The 14,913-nt window shown below is 40.8% G+C and overlaps 1 protein-coding gene across 1 annotated transcript; it reads right to left on the reverse strand.

Annotated features, from left to right (window-relative positions):
• Positions 1–1,748: 1,748 nt before the first annotated feature.
• LOC118404336 (tudor domain-containing protein 7-like) lies at positions 1,749–13,926 on the reverse strand. The gene is made up of 15 exons (XM_035803404.1): positions 13,901–13,926; positions 13,677–13,777; positions 11,197–11,302; positions 9,779–9,896; positions 9,068–9,376; positions 8,573–8,696; positions 7,074–7,230; positions 6,340–6,440; positions 5,295–5,419; positions 4,703–4,836; positions 4,077–4,279; positions 3,503–3,593; positions 3,090–3,201; positions 2,471–2,608; positions 1,749–1,910 (listed from the first exon to the last, which is right to left on the reverse strand). The coding sequence occupies exons 2-15, from the start codon at positions 13,765–13,767 to the stop codon at positions 1,749–1,751; spliced, it is 1,971 nt and encodes a 656-aa protein (XP_035659297.1). The 5' UTR covers positions 13,768–13,777; positions 13,901–13,926.
• Between the last annotated feature and the right edge of the window lie 987 nt (positions 13,927–14,913).

Consider the following 14,913-nt stretch of genomic DNA (forward strand, 5'->3'; position numbering starts at 1 on the left):
GAAACAAATAGTGTAGCCCTCTAAAACTTCATCTGGTACACGTCGAGAGCTACAGTTACAGTAACAGTTCCTAATTTCTTTACAAACTTTTTCAGCAAGTTCAACACAATATACAAATACATGTTAGATGGGGAGAAATGTTTTAAAAAATTCTCTTGTTGCTCTCTAGAACTTTATCTGGTGCACGTCGGGAGCTACTGGTATAGTAGTCAATCATTTCTTGTACAAAATATTCATCTTCAAGTAGTAGAGGGGTGTTGCTCTAACTTGTGACATTACATGATGACAGGCTGGAAAGAAACTTGAACTATGAGGCTCCAGATGTCTTACTGAGGGATGACTGTGGTGCGATAGATGTCTGTTAGCTGAGGAATGAGTCCATTTTACTACATACTGTGACATTACTGATAATACAACACAAACAGACAAGTTAACCTTACCCTAAAGCTCTCTTCACTAATCCTGACCACCACTTCTGCCGTGTTGTTACAGTCCACCACCAGGACCTGGAGGAACTGTTCATCTGGGAGGGGCATAGTTTCTAAACACAACAAGCACAAAACTGGTTAGGTCAAGAAATAGATGTACAAGTACAACCAAACCTTTCTATACTAACCATCTCACAGACTTAAAGAAAATGGTTGAAGTAGACAAATTTGTGATTGTGGGTGCATATATTTATGTAGGTGAAAGTTCGTAATAGCACTATTGTACACTAGTTAAAGCAATTTCTTCACATAAGTAAGCCACAGATTTTTAGATTCAAGCTCAGGAGCAGTAAGGTTTGTAATTTGCTTTTGCTAATGCTGTACTTTCTGTACAAGTTTTTTTTCTGTACACAATGATTTTAAGGCTCAGTACACCAGTGCACCCAAAAATACATTTTGAGCCTTGCCTAATATTGTATCAGGGCTGGCTCCAGGACCCATCCTACAAACTATTGAAAATGTACTTTCATATGCATAAGCTTAAAATAATGTTTCAGGAAAATCAACAACATGGGCTCCCAAACAATGAGTTGGACGGAAAAAAATTTAAGTCCTGCATTGTACAGAACTGACCTGGTAGAGGCAATGGCAGGAATTGTTCTTGAGTCAAGCGGTCGATCACGTCCTCTTCACCAGGTAGTTGTAGGTGTACACTACACCTGTCTCCTTCTACAGCTGTGACTGACATGGTCAGTTCTACATCTTCAGTCAACAACTCCTGAAACCTGGGCAAAAATAACAGTAAAAGTATTAACTTCCTCTTGACAAATCCCGTAAGTTATTTCAAGTTCTGCCCTCTCTAGATGGTGTATAGGGCAGCACCCATCTCTATTTCAAGAGCCCTTGATAGCCACACAACATTGTACAATCACTACAGCAGGAGACTTGTCTCTTGGGGTAAGGGTGTTTGTGTTGCAAAATGCTTTATAAATGCTGGGTGCTAAGCAGAAAAAAGTGTGTGCCAATTTTAAAGTCTTTGGTATGACTTGGTAGGCAATCAAACTCAAGACATCAACAAAAGCAAATAGAACACTCTACTCACCTAATAAGCCCGGACAATCGTTTTTGGATTTTGCTGTCGAAATACTGAACTAATACAGGCTATAAGGGTCGGCAGCACAAGCAACAAAAAGAAATGGCAAGCAAAAGTGTATTATGAGGCAAAAAAAGGCCCAGAGAGCCTGCTATAAAGCCTACTGGACCTAAACCCCAATTCGGACTTGAACATAACTAGTTACAAACACTTTGAGACTTCCAGTATTACCTGTCTTTTGCAGCCTGGCTCCATGTAGTGTTGGACCGTACCATGTGTAGCTGACAGGGGAGTGCCTGTGCGGGGTGCTCCACAGCTCTCACTACCAGTCTCTGGATCCTCTTCTTCCCAACAAACTCACTGTTTCCGAAGTCTACATACTGGACATACTAAAGGAGACATCGGAAAATCATTTTATCAAGCTGGTGATTAATGATAACCTTAAGAATTTTCTGGCAACATTTTGGCAGCAGCATCAAGGTGATAAGGCTTTCTCTTTGTTGTATAGTTTTGTAATTCAACAACATAAGAATGTGATCTTGAGGCCTATGTTACATTTCTAAGCCTCAAGAAATGTGATGTAGGCCTTACTTTGTTTTTGTGTTTACACCTGGAAGCTGAAGTAAGCAGTCAAAGTATGTCACCGTAAACCTCACCGAACTCCTGACTTTCCACTTTGGGACTTTGGGGCAAAGACGGGGTCCAAAATAGTTAAGAATGGTAGTTGTGATAAATGATTTAATAACGGGAGGGAGGAGAAAGTTCTTATTGTCCTGAAGAAGCTTTAAATAGCTTTATGGTATTTCTATGTATGATCGGAGCTGTGAAAGATCAGAAGGAAGAGAAAAAGAGATCTGAAAAACAAGAAAGTTTGAGAAAGAAAGGCAGTAAGAAGAAAGGGAAGGAGAAAAAAACAAAGAGACACAGAAAGTGAATGTTTTCCACTCACATAGCAATCTTCCCCATCACAAACAGCTCCCTCTGGCGGCTGCATGAGAACTGCACGACACCAGTTGTTGTCGAGGGTGTACTGAGCTGCACAGCTGGTACCTGGGCTGTAACTGGACGGAGGAGCTATCCACTCATCCTGAAAATTACAGGGAAACAAGGAAGCTTTAAAAAATAGCTATATCTTGGAAAAACAATGCTTGGATATAAAATACATTAACATGAAACTGTTGAAAATATACTTTCATGAGCTTAAGATAACATATTCAACTAGGATTATCAATACCATGGGCTCAAAAAACAATGAGTGAGATGGAAAAAAATTAAGCTGATGATAGCCCTGCCTGACAGTCTTAAAAACAGTTTTGCCCTAAATAATAGCAAAGTTGAAAAATCTTAAAGGAGGGATGAATGTAGTCAGCTTTTATTGTTTTCCCAAAGGAGACAACATTTTGGTTTTGCTGGCATCTTCTTCCTTCTTTGTATTCTGTGCGAGTATCTCAGAAACAATGGAAAACATTCTGCACTTTTGTAAAAACGTGGCCTTTCTAGTTTCTTACTCATTTCATACTCCAAGTGAAATGACAATGAAGAAACAAAAGGAATCAACGCATCCATACCTTGTACAGTTCCATCATGATTTTCTGAATATTGTCAATGGCGCAGTCTGTGCATTGGACGTAAAAACAGTCGGGGCTCTCGAAGTGGGACACAAACACTTGTAGCTTCGTCCTGTAAAGTAGTTCAAAAAAAGAAACTCCTTAAAACGATCTCAAAGAGTATATTTCTAACAAGGGTCTTGAGCTAGTTCAGTACACTGAATAGTTTTCCTACCACTAGTCTAGCAAGTCAAGTCAAGACAGAGTAAATGGAGGTTGCATCTACAAAGCTTGCAAGCTCTTGTGAACAGTTGATCAAAGACTGGAACCCTTTCATGTTTCCAAAATCATATCCAGTTGCTCCAGTAACTGTGATGTGGCAATACTTCATTACTTTACTCCTTTTGGGGGAAAAAATGAAGTGTTAGTCTTACCCCACAGCAGGCAATTCAGCTGGACGGACTACCACATTTACTACAGACTTGATGGAACTTAAGTCCTCTGTTTCGTCCTCTTCTTCTTCTTCTTCCTGTAGAAAAATGTATACAAAATCTTGTTAGCAACATTCTTGTTATATTACTTGTATTCAGATGAATGTCCTTATGAAATCATCATCATCCCTATGAAATACTATGCTAGGCTACAACAAATTTGATCAGTTTGTTTTTGGACCAAAAAAATGATGAACTAGAATATAAACGTGACAACAGGGCCTGTAAAGTGGTATGGAATTCCAACAGGGCTAATATGGTGATCACTCGATGCAAATGACAAGAAACTAAGTAGCTTTTGACATTTCAAACGGCATCTGTTGTCTTTTGTCAGTGACTGAGTGATCAGACTGATGTGTCATGCAGAAGGGCAGTTATACCGGCTACATAGATACAGATACAGGTCCAAGCTTTTCTTCTCATCTTGGACCCTTGCAGCAAATTTACCTTAAAATATCTAAAAAGAAAATTGTTGTGGCTTAATCACGGAATCGTCTAATGTAAAAATCGTACCAACTTACCCCGCCATTCCCCTGGATGGTGATGCTCATGGTCTTCGTGTGCTGAAACTTGTTCATCATCTTTGCTAAGAACTCGTTGCTATCAGGTTTGGGCTGGTGGTTTCCGTTTAGGTTCTGCTGTGGTTTGGGGCTCTCTGCTCTCACTGGTGTTTCCTCTGCATGCTCTTGTACTGGGAAGTACATGAGGGGACCATTGGAACTGTGGGGAAAAAAGATAGTGTTAGTCTTGGAATAATTCTCTTCTTTCTTGGTAGGGTTGCAGAGCACATTGAATCTGATTTGTGCATTCGCAAATTAAAACCTGATTCGATCAAACGACAATATCGCCGGAAGCAGTCAGGACTCATTGGTCATGTTCGCGTGCGTTCTGAAAATTTGAAATAATGGCTGGCCCAGGGCATTGCTAAGATTTTCAATGAGCTCTCACCACTCAACTTTTCTCACTGAAGGTCAGTTTGCAATGAGATAGCGTTATTCAAATTTACTATGTATAAAAATGACTTGAAAATTGAATTTGACAAAAAAACAACATAATATTGCATTGGGTGCCTTCAAGGGCAACACAAATCAATTTCTACCAAAATGAATCACTACGTAAACATTGTCCTTTCAAACCTATTACCTGTCAGTTCTCACAACATCCGGCCAGAACTTGAGTTTGTCCTTGGCATAGTCTGGGAAATCCTCTTTGAACTTGGACTTGAACTCAGCTGGCAGTCTGGCTGCCCAGATTCCCTTGGGGCGGTTCTTGAAAAGCTGGAGGAAAGATGTAACAAGTTCATGTTCATTTCTTGGTGAAGATTTATAACAAAAGCCAAGCTTAAACTTTTTCCTAACAGGAGGCCCAATATTGAACTTGGCCTTTATTTTCCCAGTACCAAACATCATTAAGATCCTTTCACAACTTTTTGAGTTATGCTGTCCACAAAGAAAATCCAATCACAAAAGCAACCACAAATGGCATATGGCATATAACCTTCTTTAGACCGCACCGCTTTCGCATGTGAGAAAAACACAGACCCAACAAAAATTACGATATGTCCTATATAGAATGAAGAAAGACAAAAGCTAATGAAACTAATATGATCATACTCCTTATACCGAATAGGGAGACTTTCCATCTATCTTAGTAAAGACTTTGAGTTCCAGCTGTTTCAAGTTTATCTGGGAACACACAAAATGAACCATAACCTAAGAAAAGTTGTATAATGTACCTGTCTGATCATCTTTGCTAGTTCCTCTTCCCCTTTGGACCTGGGCAGAGCTTTGGGCGGGGCTGGAGAGGGTTGGGGCTTCTTTGGGGCATTCTGTGTCACCTCAGCTGGTGACTTTGTGATCTCTGATGATGTGGAATAGAAAATAACAATGTTACAATACATATAATAATTTTAAAACATGTACTATTGACCACAACTGGATAAGGACAACCTTGAGTTTGCACAAGCGGATATCCCAATGAACTGCACTATGTTGGTGGCATCACTGCTTTTAAGTTAGATTTGTGTTGCTCTTGACTTTATATTGGTAATACTGTAACTGCATTTAAGTTCGCGGGGATTTAATTTTGCGGCAGTGAGAAATAGGACTTTTCGCGGTGGTTTTAAGTTCGCGGTAACAACATTAGTCTGCAGTCTAATATTATCATAGAAAAATGTTCGCAGTGGTTTGAAGTTCCCGGTGATGTGGTCACTGTGAAAACCGCAAACAGTAATCCACTGCGAACATTTCTGCATTTACAGTACCATGCAAAACGTACAGTGATGACTAAAAAGACAACAAAACACACAAAGCGTGAAAAAATTTATTTCCTATAAACTCAAATTGCTCGACTATAGTGATGTCTCCAATGTCAAGGCTTGAAATACTTTTTTCTGGTGCAGGTGACATTGAAAATTACCTGCACCAGACAAATTTTACCTGCACCACTCTGAATTTAGGAAGTATGGATTATACTAAAATTGTTCAGGAACCATTGCTTTTTTTTCTTCTATACTTCATAGGTGGTAACATTCAATGCAGCTAGTAACAACTCAATACACACATATACACCTACATCATAGGACATTTATGTATATGATTGTATAAAACCCAGTACATGGACCAGTGCAGGTTAGGTGCATGTAGACACCAGAAATACCTGCACTGCTCCAATTTTACCTGCCCTAACATGCATATGCAGGTGGTATTTTGAGCCCTGAATGTACATCTTCAGTGAGATGATGTCTTGCACTAAAGTGTAATCATATTGTGACTTCCTACCTTCGTTTGACTGCACAACGACACCAAAGTGTTGCAGTGCCAACTTTGCTGCGGTGTGCTCAGCCTCTTTTTTACTGCTGCAACTCGCAGAGTCAGGGCACCTGACAAACCAACAACAAAAAGTATCTCAGTATCTCTCACAAGTACCCTAAGATTGCCATCTTAAAAAAACAACAACTGAGGATAAAGAGATCGACTAAGTGCAGCATCAGTAATCAGTTAGATGGAGGTCCCGTATTTGAGGAGAGCACATTAAATAACCCATCGCACTTATCGAATAGAATAGGGGACTTTAGTGGTGTGAGTGGATCAACTGAATCTGTCTGGATATGCAGCTTGTACTGTTCAGTACAAACTGGGTATGTGAAACAAACAAACAAACAAACAGGAATAAAGAGATTCGTTGGTACGTAACTGAATAAAGAGACTCTTTTTCCACAATCATTGCTCAATTCTCAACGACGTTTCGGTGACCGTCTGTCACCCTCTTCAGAGCAATTCTGACGGGTTCACATTTTACTACAGGACAGGTGTCACTGTCTGTACATATGTAAATACTTTACATTTTGTGACCGCATCTGAACTGTGAGCAGCGACACCTGTCCTGCAGTACAATGTATGAACAAGTGAGAATAAAGCCATGGTTGTGCCAAAAGAGTCTCTTTATTCAATGACGTACCAAGATGATGAAACTATTACGGATACAAACGAACAAAATCTAAAAGCAAACCAACCAGATGACTAAGCCGTTGACGGTGACTTGACCAATGAATCTGTTTTCCTTGCCCCGCTGCATATCCAGAGTGGTGACGTAGTGGGGCGGGGAGTAGGAGTGTTTCTGGCAATACTCATTCAGGACTGACTTATAAGGCTTCTGGTCTGAAACAGGACCTGGTATCCAAGAAAATACAATAAATAACAAGAGCAAAGTAAAGTAAAGGAGAGTTGATAGTCATTTGTATAAAGTTTCAACAGTCAAACTTGGTCAAGTTAATAGAGGCCAGGGTTCTAGCCAGGATTTTATTTTAGCGTAGTGGGAATGGCATGGTAGCGAAGCGACTAATCAGGAGATTGGTGTGGAAGGGGGGGTCTTGGTCCTTTCACGGTGAGATTTGAAGATGTAGAGTTAAAAGTTAGGATCTTTGGGTCAGTTTTGAGTGGCATATCATCATTTTTCATTGTTCAGACATTGATTAGTCATTGTTGAACAAGCAAATGACAGCAAAGCACCACTACACTTGTTAACTACGCTAAAATGTACTAGCTAGAACCCTGGAGGCACTTAGTGTTAGTTATATGGAGATAGGATTTGGAAATGCCAGTGGAAGTCTCTACCAAACAGATTCAGTTGGAAAGAAATGAAGTATTGTTTTGTATAGCCCATTCACAGGCTTTCAAATTCATAATCAAAACCTTATATAGATAGATAGATATACTGTAAATGCATTTAAGTTCGCGGGGATTAAATTTCGCGGTAGCGGGAAAAGGGACTTTTCGCGGTGGTTTTAAGTTCGCTGTAACACCATAAACTGCAATCTAATACTGTAATAGAAAACTGTTCGCGGTGGATTTAAGTTCGCGGTGTAGTGGTCACCGCGAAAACCGCGAACATTAATCCACCGCGAACATTTCTGCATTTACAGTAGATAGAATCAGATTCAGAGTCTGGACCTGCACCTGATCCTTTGGACCTGCATTTTCTGTACCAGTACCAACCCCTAGTTTCAACCATTGTAGAAGGCTTTTCTCGTGAAATATGTGTTAAGGATTCTGTGTCACTATAGAAAACAGCCATCACACATCGAGGAAAGTAATGTACCAAAAACTACTATGAAGATAAACAATTAAGTATACAGTATATCTATAGCACAACCGGTGCAATGGCCTAGTGGGTAGAGTGTTCGCCTTGCATTCGGAAGGTCGTGAGTTCGATCCCCGGCCGAGTCATACCAAAGGCTATAAAAATGGTACATGCTGCTTTCTCTTCTTAGCACTCAGCATTCGGGAAAGAGTATGGAAGTTGAACACACACCACTACCAGTGGACTAGCCCCCTGCTGTAGTGATTGCGTTGTGTGTGGCCCAGGGCTAACGAAACAGAGATGGGCACCGCCCTATGCGCCAGAAATGGGCACTGCCCTTGGCGCGGGAAGGGTTTAACTTTAACATCTATAGCACATCTTTAAAGAGGAAATAATTCTACCCAAGCAGAGAAATTGACATGAAAGCCTCACTTGTAGAGTTGACTGAGGGTGCACTTGTAGCAGAAGATGGCAGCATGTTGTTAACCGTGTTCTGTGCCTGATCCATCTGTTTCTGGAACCTGGGCGGAACCTCAAAACTGTTCTTCCTTTCTACCTGCAAATTTGAAAAGGAGAAAATATTTTGTAAATTCATGCTAACAGAAAGTTGCTGAAAAAATTTGCTAAATGTAAAAGTGCTCCCACAACTCCTTACCATTTGAAACATGCCTTACTGTTTTTTGAGAGGCTAATTTCAAATGAAAACAATGGAAATTTTTTAAAGCATCTTAATAAAGTTTCTGAGAAATTTTTGTGACACTGTTGATGACTGCAAACATACTAACTTATGGACACCATTACATACAATAGAAGCTAATGTTCACTGCAAAAAAATGGCTTTTGTTAAAAAAAAAAAAAACTTCGGAAAATTTCAAGAAAGTCTTTGTATATTTGTCATATCACCAAAGTATGGCAATACAGCCTTACCTGTGTTTGTCCAATGGCAGGCTTGCTTGGTTGGGCTGCAGGGACAGGTCTTGTGACAGAAGTCCTGATTGGCTGAGGCCTACTGACGTTGATTGGAACAAAGGACCTGATTGGCTGTGGTGGGAGGTAGGTTCTAACAGAGGATGTGATTGGCCAGCCGAGAGAGGGTGGCCTTCCAAGAAAGGAAGGTGGGATTGAGGATCGGCTGCCGAAGGTTTTGGGGCTCGGGTGAAACCGTTGGAAATAGGGACTGGGGGGTTTCTTGTAAGAGTGGTGGTGGGTTTGAGTTGGTCTCCTTTGTATATTGTACTGTAGGAAGAAAAACACATAAACAAAGTCAGAATACATACATGTATGCCTAATTCGAAAGTTCATCTGAGTTGGTAGATTAATTCTTGAACCAGTTGTAATATTCAACACAGTTTATGTTACAATTTTAAGACTTTATATCCGTACACAAAATAAAGCGCTTACCAACAAGCTTTCGATCAGACCTCTGATCCTTCTCATGTTGAAATGATTGTTTGTTTGTTTTATTCATTTTACCAGGGGCAACATATCGCCTTTTCTAGGCGTTTTTTTAATGTGCTCTGGGGGTAATCCCACACATACATATACATACATATCAAGTAAAATAAGAACTAACACAATCACGTATCCAGTTGCTTGAGTAACTGCTTCTCGGCATAATTCAGAAAGAGTCAGACGTACCTTAAACCCTTTGCTTGGTTTTCTCCTCTTGTTGGACTTCTCCCCTGCCTTGAGCCTCTGTATGTGTAGGGTGCTGGCATCAGCCACTGCATGGTACACAACCTCACCATCTCTGTTTCTGTGGGGACAGGGAAAATGTCATCTGTCAGAACAATATTAGAAATTAGTGTTCTCATCGGGACTTTTCAGCAAGGGCCCCTTCCCTGTAATTTGGGCCCATATCCTGTGATTTGGCAGGCTCGATTTGGATCCCCTATGCTATGATTTGTATCCCCTATGCTATGATTTGGATCCCCTACACTGAGATTTGGATCTCCTATAATGTGATTTGGATCCCTATGCTGTGATTTGGATCCCCTAAGCTGTGATATGGACCCTTTGCTGTGATTTTAAGCCCTATGCTGTGATTTGTACTTCAAAGTCCCATGCTGCGATTTGGGCCCCTACAAGTACAACTTATACAAGTTATTTATGGCAACTGTATGTGCAGTGTACTGGCATAAGCCACTGCATGGTACACAACCTCTCCATCTCTGTTTCTGTGGGGACAGGGAAATTGCATCAGTCAGAACGCTATGAAAAGGACTGTTTCACTAAATTTGGCCCTCAAAATGCAGGAAATAGTGGTTCTGAGGGGGATGATTCCCCCAGACCCACTACAATGGCCCTGCCTGAATCACGTACCTGGATACTTATGACATTATTTTCTTACCTTGACATCCTAAGGCCATGTTGATTTGATTATATGGATGACATCCTCTGGAAACTCCAAAACTGATGAGAGCGAGCGAATAAAAAAAAGTTTGGCAAAAAAAAAAAAGTTGCCTTCAGTATGAAATCAAAGTGGCCAGGAAGGTTGATTATAGGACCAAACACAATTGTACCAAGTTTCTATAGTCAAAGGTACAGAGACAGTGAGTTAGTCTTTATTACATGGAGATCAAATTTTAAAATGCCAGTGGGATTCCAATAATCCACCAATCAGATCCAGGTCATGTCCAGACCTGGAAATGATCCTCTGGACCTTAATTTTCTGTACTGGTACCTCCCCCTACCAACAACATATATTTCTTTCTGTCCTTTTACATCTTATTCTTTGACTTTAGATTTATTTTGGCATTCTATGGCATTATTTATCTGTTTTCAGATACTTTTTTTCCATCTACGGAATATTTGTGCTCATTTTACAGCTGTTTTGCACAATTTATTGTGTGGTCGAAAACTTTTTTTTTGTTGGAAATGGCCGAAAATTGGTGCGAGTGCGGATGTTATCCCATATAATCAAATCAACATGGCCTAATGGATAGAAACAATTTATTTTTTGCATCATGAACAGGGCCAGAGATCCCAGGAGCAGTCTTTATTTTCAACAAATAAATATAGTACAATCACATACTGGATACTACTAGTTTTCTTACCTAGCTATCCTTGCCACATCGGGAATACTCTGCATGTAAGCGTCCAGTGAGTGGAACCCCAGCTGCTTGTATGGGAGGAACTCTCCTGTGATGCCCCGGTATTCTCCTAGGGTTGGTGCGAAAAAAAGCAATTAAGAAATCAGATGTACAATGTGGATAAATACATGTGTTTTCCCATTTTTTCTACATAAGAAAAAATATTGCTACATGTGTTTGAAGATTTATGAGGTCTACAATTGCCATTTTGACTTTTGAACATCAGTGAGCAAGAAATCTATGTGGTATTGTGATACCGTTTACTTAAAAAGAAGGGAATTCTTTCCCTATGAGTCCGAAACATAATTTCCAGTATTTTTGATTTGATGCAAGATTTTACCAATATACTGTAAGTTCATTTATGTTCGCGAGCACTTAATTTCGCGAGTTTGAGCAAATCAGGACTTCGCGAGATCTTTGAGTTCGCGAGCGGGTGTTTCAATTATTTCAAAAGTTACGATCCGGTACTATGACGGTAGCAAGTGCCCCCCTCCCACCCACACCGCAACACCAGTCATGCCGTCAAAGGAGGCATTTACGCCTTGAAGTTCATAGTTCCCCTTCAAACAATGTCTAAAGTTGATGTACTCGATAAAAAAATGTGTTTCTACCGAGCCACTGTCTCATTTTTGAGCTCATTTCGGCCGTAATTTGACGACAGCGCACATAACGCAACAGGGCCAAGAACCTCTGTTATGTCGCAATCACATTTGCCGCACAGGCTGACGGGATATCCCACGCCAAGCCAAGCGACGCGGGCGCCATTTTGAAAACTTTTCAGTGTGAAAGACGGCGCTAAGTTTTAAACTTTCAGCGTAATTTGTGGACACAAGTTGTACACAAGAAGGTGAAGAGTTCATCTAACCCATATTTACAGTAGTTCTAACTCAAAATTATGAAATGAACGTCTTATTTTCGGCATGTAAGCGGAGCTGTGTTTGCCATGTTTCTGAGTCACGAAAATTCCCAGCTATTATTGTTGTAAACCTGCTGTAATTCCATAGCTTTTCTTGTATTTTTTAAGACGAATACTACTCAGTTCTAATTTTTGGTTCGTTCGTAACTTGTAGAAATCTAGTAAAACTAGGAAAATGTACTAAGTAAATCGCAGCCACGGCGTGCACGTACTACTGAACAAAGCCGACAAGTTTCTTTTTTCTCCGTCCGCCAGTGGCACATATCTACACAATAATGACTCCATGTATCGTTAATGTGTTGAATTAACCTTTATTTCGGTTTGAAAAGAATAAATGGTCTGTTATCAATTGAGTCTTGTCATTTGTATAAGTTGCTATCATAGTACACACGTAGTTGAGACTGGATTTTTGGACGGAAGGTGTGGGGAGGGGGACGATGTTGAACATGCATACAGTAGATGAGTAGATGACTTCGCGAAGAGAAGGTCTCAGCGAAATACGCGAACTTAAAAATCTCGCGAACTTAAATGAACTTACAGTAGCATGTCTGCTTGAGCATATTTAGTTGATAGAATAGTGAGATCTATATTTGGGTGACCTTCACAAGCACTGACCTTCAACAAAACCAGTTCTGTGAGTTGTTTCCAAAGATGTTATCACACGAAGGCCAAACAAATTACACCCAAACTTACCCTAGTCTGAATGGCTATATACTATAAATCTACAAATATTTCAGGTAGTTCTAAGTTTCAGGTTTTCACTGTCACTTTTCCAAAGCAAATAATTTACACCTCCAAACAGGAACCATAGTTTCCTTAGTCTTGTCACCATTGTAACATCTGTGAAAACTTTATTTTTTACGTGCCGCAAAATTTAAGTGGCACACGTCGAAACAAATTTACAGTACTGTGTTCAACCACTTCTAACAAAGCAATCATCGTATTCAAGATGGCAGCGGAGTGAAAATTTTGAGAAACAGGCTGGTAAAAAAGGTGTGTATTATTATCTTACCTACTCAGTTACTTCAATTTGAGACCACTTGATAAAAATGGTATGAGTTAAAACTGTGAATATCTGTATCAACACCCATGTTAATGCTATAAACAAGGTTAGGGTTGTAATTCTTTGTGTCCAACACTCATGACTCATAATGGTATGTCAACCCAACCCATTTCTCATAACCCCAGATACAAGCGTAATAATGGCCTAGTTGGTAGAGTATGTGCCAAGCCCCAGCCAGGTCATTATATTTTCTGTTATCAGTCATGTCTGTTATCAGTGACCTGTACCTAGCCCGTCGAGGCATGAATGTACAATAAAGGTCTTTCATTCATTCATTAGTATTTATACATAGGATAGACTTGAAAGAATGGTATGTACTCTGAGTACTGCTTTCTCTGCTTAACACTTGACACTTATGAGCAAGAGTATACAAGATGAGCAAGTTACAGTATATGGAAATTGAAAAGGGCACCATCCCTATGCACCAATATGTTCAGAAAGGATTTTAACTTTTGACTCACTAACCTTGCACTCTGCTGGCCAGCACTCCCTCCTTAGAGCTCTGCAGTACGGCCCGGAGCATGGCCACCACATTCTTGGCCCGTTTCTCGTCCATACTGGCCCGGGTAGCCACCAGCTACCTACGCTGACCTGGGGTAAAACAGAAGTCACGTTATCAATAACAGCTCAGTACGGCCCGTAGCATGGCCACCACGTTCTTGGCCCGTTTCTCGTCCATACTGGCCCGGGTAGCCACCAGCTACCTACGCTGACCTGAGGTAAAACAGAAGTCACGTTATCAATAACAGCTCAGTAGAGCCCGTAGCATGGCCACCACGTTCTTGGCCCGTTTCTCGTCCATACTGGCCCGGGTAGCCACCAGCTACCTACGCTGACCTGGGGTAAAACAGAAGTCATGTTAACAGCTCAGTACGGCCTGTAGCATGGCTACCACATTCCTGGCCTGTTTCTTGTCCATGCTGGCCCGGGTAGCCACCAGCTACCTACGCTGACCTGTGGACATTAAAAGTCATGTCAGTGTGTGAGAATAAATGTGATTGAATGTGTGTGTATGTGCGTGTGTGCGCAGCACGGCCTGTAGTATGGCCACCACAATTTCGGCCATTTCTCGTCCATACTGGCCCGGGTAGCCCTGAGGTGAAAGAGAAGTTAGGTTAGGTTAGGTTAGGTTAGGTTAGAACAGCAGTAAGTTAGCTACCCTACCTAGAATGCATAGGTGTGTAGTATGTATGGAGCTCCTCAGCATGTCCCGGGTAGCCAGCAGCCACCAGCGCTGACTTGATGAGGTAAAACAGTAATAATCTTAGGCCTGAATGGCTTTTACATGTATTACGCGTGTGTGTGTATGTGTGGAATCTGTATGTATAATTATAGGGAATTGGAATACACTGTATCCACTAAATACAAGGACAAGAGTTCTGCATTGTTCTGAATCACAAAGTCCTTGCAACAACACATGTAATGAATCCAGGGCTCTAGCCAGCATCCGTTTTTCCGTCAATTGACGAAAATTTGCTGCCTGTGACAGAAAACTTTTATAACCAATCCGTCAACCTTGACGAAAAAAAATCCTTGGTGGAAGCTACAGGCGGCTTGGGTAACGCCGTCCACGGCCGTGAAAGCCACACGCTGTTTGTTTTACTATTGTTATGATTGTTGACAATGTGTGTCGGTGGCCTTTTGCATACAATAATCTCATTAAAATCTTGTTTTTCAAGGTCTCAGTTCAGTCTCTCTAACT

Source organism: Branchiostoma floridae, chromosome 17, assembly GCF_000003815.2.
Source record: "Branchiostoma floridae strain S238N-H82 chromosome 17, Bfl_VNyyK, whole genome shotgun sequence".
In the NCBI taxonomy this organism is placed as follows: domain Eukaryota; kingdom Metazoa; phylum Chordata; class Leptocardii; order Amphioxiformes; family Branchiostomatidae; genus Branchiostoma; species Branchiostoma floridae.

Bases quoted from the DNA above. Each gene is read 5' to 3' on its own strand.
- LOC118404336 (XM_035803404.1), bottom strand. From the start codon at position 13,767: ATGGACGAGAAACGGGCCAAGAATGTGGTGGCCATGCTCCGGGCCGTA. The intron at 9,897-11,196 runs GTAAGAAAACTA...CTGTCCCCACAG, and splicing joins GATGTGGCAAGGATAGCTAG to AAACAGAGATGGTGAGGTTG. The intron at 1,911-2,470 runs GTGAGTGGAAAA...TGTCTCCTTTAG, and splicing joins GTGATGGGGAAGATTGCTAT to TATGTCCAGTATGTAGACTT.